At 58.8% G+C, this 17,134-nt stretch overlaps 1 protein-coding gene across 10 annotated transcripts in view; it reads right to left on the bottom strand.

The window, feature by feature from the left end:
• Window positions 1-2,472: 2,472 nt before the first annotated feature.
• The window catches only part of RAPGEF4 (Rap guanine nucleotide exchange factor 4), a 92,627-nt gene continuing 77,965 nt past the window's right edge, over window positions 2,473-17,134 (bottom strand). For 6 of the 10 annotated variants that reach the window (XM_078866904.1, XM_078866895.1, XM_078866912.1 and 3 more), the window contains 11 exons: window positions 16,944-17,090; window positions 11,367-11,464; window positions 10,448-10,573; window positions 9,881-10,059; window positions 9,175-9,265; window positions 8,965-9,015; window positions 8,165-8,252; window positions 7,987-8,051; window positions 7,494-7,548; window positions 6,753-6,803; window positions 2,475-5,962 (listed from right to left, as the gene is read on the bottom strand). In XM_078866904.1, coding sequence (XP_078723030.1) covers window positions 5,835-5,962; window positions 6,753-6,803; window positions 7,494-7,548; window positions 7,987-8,051; window positions 8,165-8,252; window positions 8,965-9,015; window positions 9,175-9,265; window positions 9,881-10,059; window positions 10,448-10,573; window positions 11,367-11,464; window positions 16,944-17,090 — 1,079 coding nt within the window. In that variant the 3' untranslated portion in view covers window positions 2,475-5,834. Of the gene's footprint in view, window positions 5,963-6,752; window positions 6,804-7,493; window positions 7,549-7,986; window positions 8,052-8,164; window positions 8,253-8,964; window positions 9,016-9,174; window positions 9,266-9,880; window positions 10,060-10,447; window positions 10,574-11,366; window positions 11,465-16,943; window positions 17,091-17,134 lie in introns of all 10 variants that reach the window. The other 4 variants (XM_078866880.1, XM_078866955.1, XM_078866888.1 and 1 more) reach the window with 3 other exon arrangements.

The raw sequence follows: 17,134 nt of genomic DNA on the forward strand, positions 1-17,134 counted from the left end.
GCCGCACAATCGCCGCCACCGCGTCCGTCGAGACGCAATGGACGTCGTTGATTCAAGTCCAGATGTGGATCAGCGACTTGCGCGCAGAGTTCAGCCAGCGGCGTCGTCTCGCTCTCTCTCTCTCGATCTCTCCGCTCGCTTCTGAAGAAGCCCTCTCTCGCCGTGGCCACCAGACAACCTCGACTCGCTCCCGCCACGGTGTTGCGCCGCTGCCAAGAACGCAAGGAGTGGAATCGACGCGCGCCCCTGGCAGCGGCGGTGAAGAAACCCCTCTGAGGAGTCAGAGTTCCACCGCGACAGACAGACAGCAGTTTCCCCTCGGAGGGGTTTGGCCGCGAGCGAGCGCCTTGCGGAGCAGAGAGGGCCCGTGGGCGCGCCCCTGCAGCCCCCCCCCAGCCCCCCCCAGCCCCCCCAGCCCCCCCCAGCCCCTTCCCCAGCCCCCCCAGCCCCCCCCCCCAGCCCCCCCAGCCCCTCCCCCAGCTCCCCCAGCCCCCCCAGCCTCCCCCAGCCCCTCCCCCAGCTCCCCCAGCCCCCCCCGCCTCCCCCAGCCCCTCCCCAGCCCCCCCCAGCCCCCCCCAGTCCCCCCCCCAGCCCCCTCCAGCCCCCCCCAGCCCCCCACAGCCCCCCCAGCCCCCCCCAGCCCCCCCAGCCTCCCCCAGCCCCCCCAGCCCCCCCCAGCCCCCGTGGTGGATTCAGAATCCGCGTCGTTTAATCGGCTCCCCAGTGGGGGTAGGAAGTACAGAGTGGTCCAGATGTCTTGTGACCCGTCCCTCATTTGAATTTTGTAAAATGTAATATTTTGGAAAGTAAGGTTTATTTAAAACAGATATGAGTATGCAAATAGAAAAATGTGTTATGGGCCGATGACTTGGGGGGGGGGGGGTAGTCGCAAGACATCTGGACCAGCAGTACCGTACGGTTGTAGGTATAGAGCGATAACCCCTCCCCCGCCCTCATCCCACAAAACAACAAACTCGCATCCACATCCTCGACGCCGGTTGTTGTGGCTCATTCCTCCCTGGGGACTGCACGGACAATAGGTGCAGGTGCCGTGGGAAGTGGTAGAGCCAGCATTAGCCGGCACCGCTTTAACACGCGGGCTTTCGCGACCAATATCCACGACAAAGGGTTTTGGAGTGAGATCGCGTGAATGTGTCGTTAAATCCGCCGCCACCACCACCACCCGTCGCGACCGATCGGTCAGGTTCGTCACGTGAACAAAACGTGCCATTTGGTGACGACTTCAGCACCACCGGTGTGTTGGAGAGTAAACGCACAACATTTACAATTCCAGTACGACGTCATTCCCGCTGGTGATTTACAACCGGCTTCATCAGGCGGTTAGCGAGAATTGTGAAGAAGTCTTCCTGTTTCGCAGCAGCAGCAGAACGCCACGCCATGTTCTCGACAAAGGTGGTACAGTTGGGTTTTTTACAATCGGGTTTAATTGTCTTTTTATATTAAACCCGATCATCTGAGATTGGGAGAAATCCGGTTTCATTGGTTCTAATTGCAGAACCGCACTTCGCTAACTTCTCAACGATGGGCTTCATCCATTCCAAGCGAAGGAACTCACTGGCGCCCACGATTGTGGAGAAGCTCGTGTTCATCAAGACCAACCTGCCCGCCGCATTCTACGACTACCCCGTGCCCGACGGCCCCCCGAGTATGATAGCAGCACCGACGAGGAAGCAGCCTAAGCCTCGGATCAGAGTTTCGTATTCATCAAACCAAGTTTTAATTCCCCGAAATCGGGTTTAATTGTACTAAAGAAAAAAAACCCGATGCCTGCCGCTGGAAAAATCGGGGTTTTTCCACCCATGGTTCTCGAGGCGACCGCGAAATGAACGAGGCGGCGGAGTTCACGAGCGCCGCGCGGGATTCCTGGTGCGATTCGGGGGGGTCTCGGTGGGCCCTATCACGAGCGTCTTGGCAAGGAGAGTGGAGATAAAGGACGCTGCGGCGATTATAGAGCAATGGCCAAAACAAGAACGTAATTTATCCATCCGCGATGGCAAGGTCTTTTAGTCCAAGCCGAGGCAAGACGACAGTACGGTGACAGTAATGGGCTTAAAAATGGCCAATTGTGGCGAATGCTTTTGAAATAATCATGCATATTTTATTCGGGACGTTTATTGAACACAAACTACTAATGCGGCCGGGAAAGCGTGCTTGCTAACGCAGTTGGAAATGGGGCAAGCGCATTAAAAAAAGGGGGCTCTAACGACGTGAAAGCCCCTCGGTTGTCATGGCCGATCCAAAGCTCGGCATCGTCGTCAAAAGTTGTCTCGCCTCCTTTACCGCAACGGGGTCTTAATTGCCCCCTGCATCTGCTTTGTCTTTAATCTCGCTTTAACTGCCGGCATTTTTACAGAGTCATTGGTGTGAGTGTCCAGAGTGAAATAAATCATTGAGTACAGAGTCTTGTGTTTTCTGTTTTACTACAGAGCCGGCCTTCAAGGAGAGAGGGAATTCAGAGAGGGCCTTCTCCACTTGAGCAGTAACGCCACCTGACATCGTCACAACCCCCACGGTTATTTCTGCCACATCCCAGCAACGCGCGGAGAGAGGTCTCATCACGTTAAAATATATATTTTTAAAATGTCAATAAAACCCAGAGCCATGCCATGATCATACCAACACTTTTTGTATTTTTTTTAATTAAATACATGCACGACAAAGTGACAGTTGTATATATTATTGCAAGAACCCACTTGCTGCCTTGCAAGAGCATGGCAAAGAGATCGATGTATAATCCAAGGGGTAACTCAGGCTTAAAACATGTTGGCATGTATGCGAGGGTGCTGGAGATACGCTAGCAGCAAGTAATCAGCACGCTTCTCCGTTTAATATACGACTAAAAACGTCTAATTGCAGGGAGACATGTACACGGTTAATTATATTACAATATAGATGTGCATATAAATTAACAATAAATACTGGGCTATACAAAAGAAAGTAACAGGTTCGTCATTTTCTAAATACTTTTGGCAAAATTAAACCCGAATTATAAGAACAGGTGAGAGATTAATAAAGCTTGCGCCATAGTTTAGTAGGGTTTGCCAATTCAGTAGTTGCAATGAGATTGCGCGTTTAAAACAAAAAAACGCAGCGCTAAAGGTAATTGTATCATAGTGCGTACTGTGTTCATGTGCAACACATTTGGTTGACGACAGCAAAAACACATTTTGGCCATAAACAATACAGTACACAGTGTTTGGATACCTCCAACAGTTTAACACTTGGAATAAAGTTGACCGTTAAATGCATGAACATGGTAAATTGAACGAAACTGGGATTTGCACAGCAGTTCAACAACACGACCCATGTCTGAGAACTCCTGGGCAGATTTATTCCTGGGAAGCGCCAAAGTTACTGTTGCGGGTGCGGGGCTGAGCAATGCGAGCTTCAGTATCCCTCCCCTGTTGCCTGGCCCTCGTCATCAGCACCACCACTCACACCACTTCATCACCACCGCCACGTGCACCACTCGTCAGCACTGCTACACGACTCATCAGCACCGCCACACGCACACCACTCATCAGTGCGGTCAATTCTCCCTGCTCAACAGATCACCATGCATATGCACATCACTAATTACTATTGACAAATGAACACTTGTCAGCATGACCCCCCCCCCACACACACACCACCACCTACATTTGAGTGCCTGAGCATCAGCCACAATCACCACCGAAACAAGGCGATTGTTCCTTTGGAGACAGTGACATTTACATTTCCCAAGTTCATATCAGGGAACTGGTCACACCACGGCTACTTTCCTAGCGCCGCGCTACACGAATTGCAAGCTCGGCTAGCAGGCGATGTAAATGCCTGAGGTGCTGCTCGCCAACACCACTCGCCCCAACAGTCTTGTCAAGGCTACACTGGGGGGGGGGGGGGGGGGGGGACCTCATGCCTTCGGTGTAAAATTGCCATTGAGAAACAACGGCAAATCGCGGCGGTCGGCGACGCTCCGCTCACGGCTCGTACAAACGCGGAGCCGCGTGCGAGCGCGGCGCTACGGGCTCCTCACGCGAGCGCTCTCGCGAGAGTCTCACGTGAGAGGCTCTCACGCGAGCGCTCTCGTGAGAGCCTCACGCGAGAGGCTCTCACGGCGTGCGCGTGGCCGCTGTGCCACCCCACGCGCCTCGGCGTGCAGCTGGCGCCGCGGCGCGCTGGCGTCGGCGGTCACTCAACGTTGGTTGCAAGCGCTCCGGGTGCGTACGTCGGGTTGAGACGCGTGGTGTTGTTCGTTCGACACGATGCACGTACGCACGGAGAACTTCTTTCGCATCGTGCATAGCTGACGTACGCCAATGGGAGGCGCTAATCGCGATGGCAGCCGCTTCAAAGACGTCAGGCAACATGCTGTACGGCCACGGAAATACACATCGGAGAGCTGCAGAAGCTAAAACCGCGCAAACCTCCTCCGTACGCAGCTTTGTCTTACTCGACGCCGGTGTGCGCCGGGCACGGACTGTGGCACGAACCGGGGCACAGCGGAGACGCGGGGAGGTCTCATCTCACACCCTGCAAGCTTGCAGGCGTCATTTAACAACTGCAGCCGACGAACAGTAACCTTGAACGTGGCGCGATGAACGTACGCAAAGGTCATGCACGCAACGCGTGACCGAGCATGTTTCTGAAGGGAGTTGGTAATTCTGCAGTTTTACACCGCAAAGCGGCATCCGGGAGAACGCGCGTGCACGGCTCGAAAGGTTTTGTGCCGCTGCAGGTCGACTCTAATTTCAATTATATAAAAATGCAAAAATACCATCTCTTCCTTCCCAAGAGAAAAGCAAAGAAATCGCTCCGTTCGCACGCATTCCGTTTGTGTATTTTACTACACAATCATTCTTTTTTTGTCCACAACATTTTTAAAAAGCATTCTGTGCTTTGCTTGGAGCGTGTTTTTTTTTTCTTTTTTAGGCTGGAAACTTAGTTAAGCCCCTTCTTTGCAACAGGAAAAAAAATCATTAACAAACGGTTAAGACTTCGGTGCCGCAGAAGTTGTGAAGCACAGGCGGCGGCTTCCTTTGCAGTCAACGCAAAGCTTCGTCGACGAAGAGACAACAGCGATTGAACGGGCGGTAAAATCGGCCACCTCGGCGTCATGACTTTTACAGAAATAGTATACAAGTGCCGTGTTGACACGACCGAGGGGGGGGGGGGGGGGGGGGATGCAGCCTGATAAATCGGCGGCCAGGTTTTAGCGAGCGTTTTAACGAAAGAGAACAGAAGTCAACCGCACGGTGCAATGGGGGTGCCTCACAGGGTCATCGTTCAAAGCCACAAAAAAACTGTCGAGAAATGTCAGGAATAAAAACATTCAAAATCAAATAAAACCAGCGATAAAAAAGAAAATCACCAGAATATACCGAGCTTCACTAGCTGTAGAAAAAAAGTACAAATCTTAGTGAACGTTTTCCCGCTGCAAGTCTGCATGTGCAGAGATTCACATTTCCGTGTGCTTCAAAAACTTTGTGCAATCGAGACGAGTGCCATGCGGCCGTTGGGGTCGCGGGGTCGTGGGGTCGGGGGGTCGCGGAGTCGTGGGGTCGCGGGGTCGCGGGGTCGTGGGGGTCGTGGGGGTCGCGTGGCGGTGAGCGTAAACGGATCACGCTTCAACTCGCGTCGGCGTTGCCGGTGCCGGAGACGTCGGCGCTTCCTAGCGCCAACGCCACCACCGCCGCCCCTCACTGGGCGCAGCGGTGGCGCCGATCAGAGCGACCTCGAGGGGCAGCCACCTCGAGGGGCAGCCGCCTCGAGGGGCAGCAGCGGGGGTTGGGGGCGGGGGGAGCGGCGACGGGGCGCTGACACCAGGGGGGGGCTCAGGGGCGCCGCGGCTCCAGCTTGTTGGAGAGCTGCGAGAGCGTGCGCTGGTTGTCGATGACAGCCAGCTGCCGCACGTAGGCGCGCACGTCTGCGTGGTTCTTGGCGGCGAGCGATGGGTCGGGGCCTGGGGGCGGAACACGCGCAGAGCATTCACGTCATGTACGGCCCTCGGTAAATGAACTGCTGGACGAAGGCCTCCGCACGCCTTTCGGTCATGGGGGTTGTTCAGATATCGCTCGCCACTGATGTCGGGCGTGGCCAGGAATCGCCACAACTCCATCTTTAACTACACATTCACAAACATTACAACGGCATTCTCATGAAAATATCACGATGTCGCAGCCGATAACGCTCGTTAGGCATGGTGACCATACATCCTAGGACACTTCCCAGGCCCAACCATGCGAAGCTTCCACGATCTGACGAGATCGGTCGAACTCCACGTTGATTCGGTCATCGGTTACGTTGTGCGCCCGCAGAGGGCAGTCCAGCAAAAATGCCACTGTAGTACCGACAATAATCTGAACTTGTCACGTGCACAGTGTCCGCTCACTCAGCGCGAGGAAGCAGCCAAGGGGGGAAAGGCAGCCAGGCAGTGATCCAGCGCCAGATTTACCCCCTCAAAGTACCTCCAAATATGAAAGTGTCATTGGCCACTTAACGAGCGTTTACAAGTGAGAGGAAACTGGAGCGTCGCTCCAATCCCGTACAGATGGAACAGGCGGGGTGGTCCCCATTCTCTGTACCTCCTTCTCCTGGCGAGCCGGGGTACGGCAACTTCTTCGAGACCCGCGCGAAGCGAGTTTCACGACGTCTGTGTGTGCTCCATCAACCCTCGCTGCCTCCACAGTGCTGGATTACAGGTGTGTCTCGTTCTAAGCCCCCCATGTGTCTATGCTCCAAGCCCTACTTACCAGCGAGGGGAAGTATGGACAAATAAGCCCGGCTTGTGGAGGCGATTTCATCTAGCGGTGGATTGACAAAAAAGGGCTGTACATGTACACACACGACGTTTGCGAGCATAAGAATGAGCACAGATGGATGTGTGAAGGCTTGCGTGCATCATCGTAAGTGGGTGGGGAATTGTGGCTCAAGATGCAGACAATCACCACGTGGTCGTGCCGCGCTACCGTGCGCGCGAGACGTCTGCCCCACGTCTCACAACAAACACAAAGCGATCACGACACAAGGGGCTTTAACGCTAAAATCACCCTTTGCGTCAAGGTGACCGCGGTATGTGCAGTGGCTGACGAATGGGAGGCACGTGGTTCTGGTGTCTGTGTTCATGTTGAACTTCTTTCAGACCAGCCGAGATGCGGGGGAAGGGCAACAAACTTAACGCAAAAGGCAGTTCTGAAGAAATTAGTTTTCAATTAAAATTTTAAAAGTGCATTGCTCTCGTGGCTGCCTAATATGGGAAGGAGGAGCGCGTTCCGGGGGGCCGTAGAAGCGCATCCGAAAGTGCGCGATGCAGTGGTCGTCTTTGTTCAATGGTTAACCAAAAGCCGCTGCGAGGATGACCGGAGTTCGCATGTTGGCTTGTGCTCTTTGACACGATCGGCAAAGGTGTTGTGGTTCACTCGTGGAAAGCACTTTGTACGCAATGAGTGCGACCTTGTAATTGTAAGCGATGGGTGAGGGCGTGCGACGCTTACTGAAGGAGCGGCTGCGACACACCCGCACCGTACGCACCGTCTCGGCGATCATGTGCTGCGCAGACACAAGAAAGAAGGGGTTCCACCCGCCGACCGGCACCGTATCACCACATGCACGGCGGTTTTCAGTTCGTTAGACATGTCTCCGCCATTTAGATTCAAAGCTTTCGTGACTGCAGGGATTCATCTTCTTGGTTCTTTCGGTAAAGTCACGTAGAAGGGAAGTAATAAAATAATATGTTTTATTTTTATTATTTTATTACTTCCCTTCTACGTGACTTTACCGAAATAACCAAGAAGATGTCTCCGCCATGTTTTCCTCAACGGGACGATGACGGCAACCGCTCCACATTGGTCCGGCCACCGGGCGGAGAAGCGCGGCGTTACAAGGAGGGTGCCGTCGATTACGTTCGAGCTTATCTATGGCACCTCACACGTCGTCCGAGGTGTTTGCAATCAAAAAAAATGAATGAATGAATAAATGGGTGCTCACCATTTTTTCAAAATTCACCAGGCTGTCGATGAAGGTCTTGTTCCCCTCGTGCGTAAATGTCATGTCTGTAAAGGAAAGATCACTTAGTCGTGAAATCAGCGCAACACGAATAACAACAACAAGAATGATGATGGTGGTACTCGGTGAAGTACAGTGACAATCGAGTGGCTGAACTCACCCTTCATGAGCAGCGGCATGAACGGGATGTACGGCGGCTCGAGCTTGGACACGGCCATGCGGTACGCGCGGTGGTTGCGAGACGGGTCCTGGCGTGCCAACGGCAGCACAACGGGGACAGACTGATGAGAACCAGCGCGGTGGAAACGCGGCGATGAGTCTCTCTATAGCCGCTTGTAGCTCAGCCGGGGAAAAAAGAATATCACGCCCATGTGGGGGGTTGCCCCCACCATGGTGACGGGGCCCACTTGAGGATGTTATTATTTTTATTCCAGGCAAAGTCAGAGCCTTCCCGCTCAAGGGAACAAAGGGACAGCACTCATCGCCATCTAAAATGTAACTGTAGAAGCGACCTGGCCACAAATGGTAGCCCAACGAAGTGGCGTATCGTGTGGAAATGTATAGCTGCCAAATACTCTAAATGCATGTTTCTAAATGTGGAGGAAAAAACCGGAGGACCCGGAGAAAAATCCACGCGACCACGTGGAGAGACCATGCAAACTCCAAATATACAGGCGTCAGGATTGGAATCGAATCCATGACCTCCTGCATACCAGGCGAGGGAGATAACATCTCGCACTGACATCTGACACTTCTGCAAAGTATATGACTTCTGCAATCAGTACTGGAACCTCCAAAATTTCTATGCCAAAAAAACTTTTAACCGTCCGCTAAACTGGTACTCATTTAACAAATTTCCCACCGACAGGAGTGATTAGTTCTGTTGACCGCCGCCTCATTTTTTTATACTCGCAACTTTCCGAGTGCTTTGACCACATCGAACCTGGTCGGTTTCCTCACCATGAGACTTTCGAATTCCGAGTAGATTTTCTTGAATTTTCCGGGAAGTTTCTGAAGCCACGCAAAAAAAAAACACAGCATTGTCAAGGCGTTCAACTCAAGGCGTCGGGGTAAGTTTCTCGGTGGCACCAATGCTGTTTGTCACGGAGCGGCGCCGTTTTAGGCCGGGCCGAGACGAGAAACCGCGTGCGTGCGCCGTGTCACTTTTACCTCCCAGGTCTGCGTGAGGCGGCTCACGGCGACGTTGCTCAGCCCCATCACGATGGCGAAGAACGAGTTGAGGTTGCGGTACTCCTTACAGCTGGGGAAGCACAGCACAGGAGGGGGGGGGAGGGAGACGAGGACACGGGAGCGCACGCAAGCCAGCTGTAGCCTCACAGTGCCGCTGCGGTGACCGACGCAGGCCGAGGGTGTGTGGGTGGTGGTGATGTTGGGGAGCGGTGGCGCAGTGGTGAGCGCGCCGCTCAACAAACCCGGTGACCCGAGTTGGATCCCCGCTCACGGCCAACGTCCGTGGAGAATATCTGAACCGGTCCTGTGTCTCCCCTAGGTCAACTGGGTGCGGTGCTGGCCACCTACCGTATCACGTGCCGTGCCTGTGCTCGCTAACAGCGCTTGCTCCAACAGTCTGTTAAAGCCTATATGGGGGAACTTTGTCCTTGTGGTGATGCTATGTTGGTGACATGTGATTGGTGATGCGTGCTATGGTGGCGGTGTGTTCGTGGTGGTGGTGTGTGCGTGGAGATGGTGGTGGGGTGTTCGTGGTGGTGGTGGTGGTGCCAGGTTGGTACTAATGTGCAATGTGGGTGTCAGCGGACGCGTGTGCATGTTGGCGAGTGCTGCCCGTGTCGATGGCGCGTGGCTGCCCTCTGCTGGCCCGTGTGCTTCATCTCGCCCCGTCGTTCGGGAGACTTACTGTGCGGCCACCTTGATGAACTTGCGCAGCAGCTGCACGCGCTTGCTCAGCTGCTGGCAGAGGCAGATCTCGGTGAGCACCCAAAACTGCAGCTCGTTAAAGCGCCGCAGGAACAGGTCCAGGTTTGCCGTAGTCCTTCTGAAGTTGTGTCGCCCAAACGTGTGGTATATGAGCTCCAGCTGGGACGCGAGCCGCGTGGCCGCAGGGGAGAGCGGCGGGGATGGGGGAAATCCGGGCACATGAAGGGAGAGGATGGGAGGGTCGGAGAAAACGCTCAGCGGCAGCGATGCGTGTTTAATCTGCAACAACGCTTTAAACATTAATTTTGCACGTATTTATAGCTCGTCCAACGCCATTGTAACTCTTAGCACATTGCACCGCAGCCGTGCTTTTAACTCGGAGAGACAATCTGTCCACAGGCTCGAAAGCTGGATGTAGGTGCGCGTGCATCCACAGTGTCATTGAATCATATGCATTCATTATACACATCAATTTTTTTTTTTTTTTAAAACCTCCTTTCTAAAACCTCCCCCTCAACTCGGGGGACCTCAATTCGTGTGGCCTCACCTCGTGCACGCAGTGGAAGAGTTCCCAGTCGTAGACTGTGAGCTGGTGAGCCAGATCCTTGGAGCCCATCACCTCGAAGGTGCCGACCGAGCCCACGGCGGGGCCCTCCTGCTCCGCTAGTGGCGTCTGCGGCCACACGCACACACGCGGCCACACGCACACACGCGTGACGACGCACGCTCGCGTGACGACGCACACACGCGGCCACACGCACGCTCACGTGACGACGCACACTCCCTCACACCGGCCCCAGGTCTCCGGCAACCAAACCCACCCGCAGTGGGGCTGAGCCCGGCAAACGGCGACATCGAAAATTAAGTAAATTCATTGTAACGGGTGCAGTGAAACACACGCGTGCACATGCACGCACGACGGCCTGCTTAATATGTTTTATAGGTACGACATAGGTTTAATTGCCGATGACCAAATCGCTCAGAAACCTTTTGCAAAATCATCTCAGAAGCTAAGCAGGATTTTAAAGGCTGGTTAGTGCTCGGATGGGCAATTCCCTTACTTAAAAAGGCTGCTGTGTGCCTACATTATCAGCAGAGGGCAGTGTTGTATCACGCTTCAACGTTTTTGTTCTTGACTCACTCTGAGCAGCATGGTGAAGGATGGTGGAATAACCCCGTGACCCCGCACAACGTGCGGAGACCCTCACGCAGGGGCGGATTGACCGTGAGTGCGTGCACACATATGCAGGCACAGCCCACGCGCATCTACACGTGCCAGTTTAACGATTCAGAAAACAAACTGTGCCCCACAGACACGGAGCGCTGAAGCAGAGCAGCGCTCCTCCTCTTCGCCGCCGCACAGGGGGACAAACTTAGGGCAGAGTGCGGAGAAACGCCGGCTCAGGGCGGCAGGGGGGCGGGCAGGGGGGCGGGCAGGGGGGCGAGCAGCAGGAAGCGGCGCCCACCAGCGAGTCGATGAGGTCGCGGGCACACACGAAGAGCCGCCCGTTGACGCTGAGCGTCGTGAACACCGACACGTCGTTGGGCTTCAGCACCACTTTCTCTGCAGCACGCGGCGGTTGTCAGGACGCGCCGGGACGAGTTGGAAAAATGACAACAACAACAACAAACATCGGTTAATTTGAAAGGAGATTTCGATTTAAAGCTTTCGTGACTGCAGGGATTCATCTTCTTGGTTCTGTCGGTAAAGTCACGTAGAATGGAAATAATAAAATAATAAAAATTAAACATAATAAAATAATTCTCACGACGTTTCGGCCACAACGCAAGCAGCCGTCCTCAGGTGGAGAACAGGTCTGTCGAGAAGACAGAGACTCTGTCAGACCTGTTCTCCACCTGAGGACGGCTGCTTGCGCTGTGGCCGAAACGTCGTGAGAATTATTTTATGATGTTTTATTTTTATTATTTTATTATTTCCATTCTACGTGACTTTACCGAAAGAACCGAGAAGTTGAAATGGAAAGTTTTATAGTTTGGCAAGCCTAACGGTGTATTTGTTTTACACGTGGGGGATTATGTTTTAACACGTAGGCTTTCACGACCAATATCATTCCATAATACAGGTTTTTTCTGGGTTAGATCGTTTCAATATAGGAATGTGTCCTTAATCCCGCCACCACCCGACACAGCTAATTAGTAAGGTTTGTGACGTAAACAGAACGTGCCAATTCCTTACTAGTTCAGCACGCTGGTGTGTTGGAGAGCCAAGCGACAACATTACGAGTAACGAATTGGCATGCTCTGTTTACGTGACAAACCTTACTAATTGGCTGTGTCGGGTGGTGGCGGGATTAAGGACACAATTATACATTTACGCGATCTAACCCAAAAGCCTGTATTATAGGGATTATTTTTGTTACTTTTAAAAATGTTTTTTTGGGGGGGGGGGGGGGGGGGAGTACGGGAGTAGCCCCCCCCCAACCCCCCGCTGGCCCCAACCAAGGGGGAAGATGAAGATTTCAATGAGGAGGGGGGGGGGGGGTGAAACAGGGAGGGGGAAGAGAAGAATAACAATGAAGCGTGGTAAGGAAAAGCCAGGGGTGGGGTGTGGGGGTGGGGGTGGGGTGTGCGGGTGTGAGGGTGGGGGTGTGTGGGGTGTGGGTGTGGGTGTGGGGGTGTGGGTGTGGGGGTGGGGGGTGGGGGTGTGGGGGTGTTGGGGTGGGGGTGGGGGGGTATGGGGTGAGGGTGGGGGTGTGGGGGTGTGGGGGGGTGTGGGTGTGGGGGTGTGGGTGGAGTATGGGGGTGTGGGGGTGTGGGGGTGTGGGGGTGTGGGTGTGTGGGTGTGGGGGTGGGGGTGTGGGGGTGGGGGTGTGGGGGTGTGGGGGTGTGGAGGTGGGGGTGGGGGGGTGGGGGTGTGGGGGTGTGGGGGTGTGGGGGTGTGGAGGTGGGGGTGTGGGGGTGGGGGTGTGGGGGTGTGGGGGTGGGGGTGTGGGGGTGTGGGGGTGTGGAGGTGGGGGTGTGGGGGTGGGGTGTGGAGGTGGTGGGGTGGGGGTGTGGGGGTGGGGGTGTGGGGGGTGTGGGGGTGTGGAGGTGGGGGTGTGGGGGTGGGGTGTGGAGGTGGGGGTGGGGGTGTGGGGGGTGGGGGTGTGGGGGTGTGGAGGTGGGGTGTGGGGGTGGGGTGTGGAGGTGGGGGTGGGGGTGTGGAGGTGGGGGGTGTGGGGGTGTGGGGTGTGGGGGTGGGGGTGTGGAGGTGGGGGTGTGGGGGGTGTGGGGGTGTGGAGGTGGGGGTGTGGGGGTGTGTGGGTGTGGGGGTGTGGGGTGTGGGGGTGGGGGTGTGGAGGTGGAGGTGTGGGGGTGTGGGGGTGTGGGGGTGGGGGGTGTGGGGGTGTGTGGGTGTGGGGGGTGTGGGGGTGTGGGGGTGGGGGGTGTGGAAGTGGGGGTGTGGGGGTGTGGGGGTGTGGGGGTGTGTGGGTGTGGGGGTGTGGGGGTGTGGGGGTGTGGAGGTGGGGGGTGGGGGTGTGTGGGTGTGGGGGTGGGGGTGTGGAGGTGGAGGTGTGGGGGTGTGGGGGTGGGGGTGTGGGGGTGTGTGGGTGTGGGGGTGGGGGTGTGGAGGTGGGGGTGTGGGGGTGTGGGCGGTGTGGGGGTCGTGGGGGGTGGGGGTGGGGGGTGTGGGGGTGGGGTGTGGAGGTGGGGGGTGGGGGTGTGGGGGTGGGGGTGTGGGGTGTGGGGGTGGGGGTGTGGAGGTGGGGGTGTGGGGGTGTGGGGGTGTGGAGGTGGGGGGTGTGGGGGTGTGTGGGTGTGGGGGTGGGGGTGTGGAGGTGGAGGTGTGGGGGTGTGGGGGTGTGTGGGTGTGGGGGTGGGGGTGTGGAGGTGGGGGTGTGGGGGTGTGTGGGTGTGAGGGTGGGGGTGTGTGGGTGTGGGGGTGGGGGTGTGGAGGTGGGGGTGTGTGGGTGTGGGGGGTGGGGGTGTGGAGGTGGGGGGTGTGGGGGTGTGTGGGTGTGGGTGTGGGGGTGTGGGGGTGTGGGGGTGTGTGGGTGTGGGGGTGGGGGTGTGGAGGTGGGGGTGTGTGGGTGTGGGGGTGGGGGTGTGGAGGTGGAGGTGTGGGGTGTGGGGGTGTGTGGGTGTGGGGGTGGGGGTGTGGAGGTGGGGGTGTGGGGGGTGTGTGGGTGTGGGGGTGGGGGTGTGAGGGTGGGGGTGTGTGGGTGTGGGGGTGGGGTATGGGGGTGGGGGTGTGTGGGGTGTGGGGGTGTGGGGGTGTGTGGGTGGAGTATGGGGGTGGGGGTGTGTGGGGGTGTGGGGGTGTGTGGGTGTGTGGGTGGGTGTGTGGGGGTGTGGGGGTGTGTGGGTGTGGGGGTGTGGAGGTGTGTGGGTGTGGAGGTGGGGGCTGTGTGGGTGTGGGGGTGTGGGGGGTGTGGAGGTGGGGGTGTGGGGGTGTGGGGGTGTGGGGGTGTGGGGGTGTGGAGGTGTGGAGGTGGGGGTGTGGGGGTGTGGAGGTGGGGGTGTGGGGGTGTGGGGGGTGTGGAGGTGGGGGTGTGGGGGTGGGGTGTGGAGGTGGGGGTGTGTGGGTGTGGGGTGTGGAGGTGGGGGTGTGGGGTGTGGGGGTGGGGGGGTGGGGGTGGAGTATGGGGGTGTGTGGGTGTGGGGGTGTGGAGGTGGGGTGTGGGGTGTGGGGGTGGGGGTGGGGGTGTGGGGGTGTGGGGGTGGGGGTGTGGGGTGGGGGTGTGGGGTGTGGGGGTGTGGGGGGGTGGGGGTGTGGAGGTGGGGGTGTGGCGGTGTGGGGGTGTGGGGGTGTGGGGGTGGGGGGTGGGGGTGTGGGGGTGTGAAGGTGTGGGGGTGGGGGTGTGGGGGTGTGTGGGTGTGGGGGTGGGGGTGTGAGGGTGGGGGTGTGTGGGTGTGGGGGTGGGGTATGGGGGTGGGGGTGTGTGGGGGTGTGGGGGTGTGTGGGTGTGTGGGTGGGTGTGTGGGGGTGTGGGGGTGTGTGGGTGTGTGGGTGGGTGTGTGGGGGTGTGGGGGTGTGTGGGTGTGGGGGTGTGGAGGTGTGTGGGTGTGGAGGTGGGGGTGTGTGGGTGTGGGGGTGGGGGTGTGTGGGTGTGGGGGTGTGGGGGTGTGGGGGTGTGGGGGTGTGGGGGTGGGGGTGTGGAGGTGGGGGTGTGGGGGTGTGGGGGTGTGGAGGTGGGGGTGTGGGGGTGTGTGGGTGTGGGGGTGGGGGTGTGGAGGTGGAGGTGTGGGGGTGTGGGGGGTGTGGGGGTGGGGGTGTGGGGGTGGGGGTGTGGGGGTGTGGGGGTGTGTGGGTGTGGTGGGGTGTGGGGGTGTGGGGGTGTGGAGGTGGGGGTGTGGGGGTGTGGGGGTCGTGGGGGTGTGGAGGTGGGGGTGTGGGGGTGTGTGGGTGTGGGGGTGGGGTGTGGAGGTGGGGGTGTGGGGGTGTGGGGGTGTGGGGGTGTGGGGGTGTGGAGGTGGGGGTGTGGGGGTGGGGTGTGGAGGTGGGGGTGGGGGTGTGGGGTGGGGGTGTGGGGGTGTGTGGGTGTGGGGGTGGGGGTGTGGAGTGTGGGGGGGTGTGGGGGTGTGGGGGTGTGGGGGTGTGGAGGTGGGGGTGTGGGGGTGGTGTGGGTGTGGGGGTGGGGGTGTGGGGGTGGGGGTGTGGAGGTGGAGGTGTGGGGGTGTGGGGGTGGGGGTGTGGGGGTGTGTGGGTGTGGGGGTGGGGGTGTGGAGGTGGGGGTGTGGGGGTGTGGGGGTGTGTGGGTGTGGGGGTGGGGTGTGAGGTGGGGGTGTGGGGGTGTGTGGGTGTGGGGGTGGGGGTGTGAGGGGTGGGGGGTGTGTGGGTGTGGGGGTGGGGTATGGGGGTGGGGGTGTGTGGGGGGTGTGGGGGTGTGGGGGGTGTGTGGGTGGAGTATGGGGGTGGGGGTGTGTGGGGGTGTGGGGGTGTGTGGGTGTGTGGGTGGGTGTGTGGGGGTGTGGGGTGTGTGGGTGTGGGGGTGTGGGTGTGGGGGTGTGGAGGTGTGTGGGTGTGGAGGTGGGGGTGTGTGGGTGTGGGGGTGGGGGGTGTGGGGGTGTGGAGGTGGGGGTGTGGGGGTGGGGGTGTGGGGGTGTGGGGGTGTGGGTGTGGGGGGTGTGGGGGTGTGGGGTGTTGAGGTGGGGGTGTGGGGGTGGGGTGTGGAGGTGGGGGTGGGGTTGTGGGGGTGGGGTGTGGGGGTGTGGAGGTGGGGGTGTGGGGGTGGGGTGTGGAGGTGGGGGTGTGTGGTGTGGGGGTGTGGAGGTGGGGGTGTGGGGGTGTGGGGGTGGGGGTGTGGGGGTGGGGTGTGTGGAGGTGGGGGTGTGTGGGTGTGGGGGTGTGGAGGTGGGGGTGTGGGGGTGTGGGGGTGGGGGTGTGGGGGTGGGGGTGTGGGGGTGTGGGGGTGTGTGGGTGTGGGGGTGTGGGGGTGTGGGGGTGTGTGGGTGTGGGGGTGTGGGGGTGTGGAGGTGGGGTGTGGGGGTGTGGGGGTGTGGGGGTGTGGAGGTGGGGGTGTGGGGGTGTGGGGGTGTGGGGGTGGGGGTGTGGGGGTGTGGGGGTGTGGGGGTGTGGAGGTGGGGGTGTGGGGGTGGGGGTGTGGGGGTGTGGGGGTGTGGGGTGGGGGTGTGGAGGTGTGGGGGTGTGGGGGTGTGGGGGTGTGGAGGTGGGGGTGTGGGGGTGTGTGGGTGTGGGGGTGTGGGGGTGGAGGTGTGGGGGTGTGGGGGTGGGGGTGTGGGGGTGTGTGGGTGTGGAGGTGGGGGTGTGGGGGGTGTGGGGGTGTGGGGGTGTGGAGGTGTGTGGGTGTGGGGGTGTGGGGGTGGAGGTGTGGGGGTGTGGGGGTGGGGGTGTGGGGTGTGTGGGTGTGGGGGTGGGGGTGTGAGGGTGGGGGTGTGTGGGTGTGGGGGTGTGTGGGGGTGTGGGGGTGTGTGGGTGTGTGGGTGTGGGGGTGTGGGTGTGGGGGTGTGGAGGTGTGTGGGTGTGGAGGTGGGGGTGTGGAGGTGGGGGTGTGGGGGTGTGGGGGTGTGGGGGTGCACATGAGTATTATTTAAAGAGAGGGGATCCCCCTCCGTGCACGTGCCCCGTCTCGCCGTCTCACCGCCGGCAGAGCTGACTTTGACGAGCACCAGCTCCTCGGCGGCGCCCAGCTTGTCGGTCGTCGGCGCTATCGCCTCCCTCACGGTGGCGGCCATCGGCACCCGGATCGTCATGTAGGTGTGGTCCGTGCAGTAGACTTTGAAGAGGACTGCACGTCAACCGGGGCGGTGCGGGTGGAGTGGGGCGCACAGA

This window comes from Lampetra fluviatilis, chromosome 2 (assembly GCF_964198595.1).
Source record: "Lampetra fluviatilis chromosome 2, kcLamFluv1.1, whole genome shotgun sequence".
NCBI lineage: Eukaryota > Metazoa > Chordata > Hyperoartia > Petromyzontiformes > Petromyzontidae > Lampetra > Lampetra fluviatilis.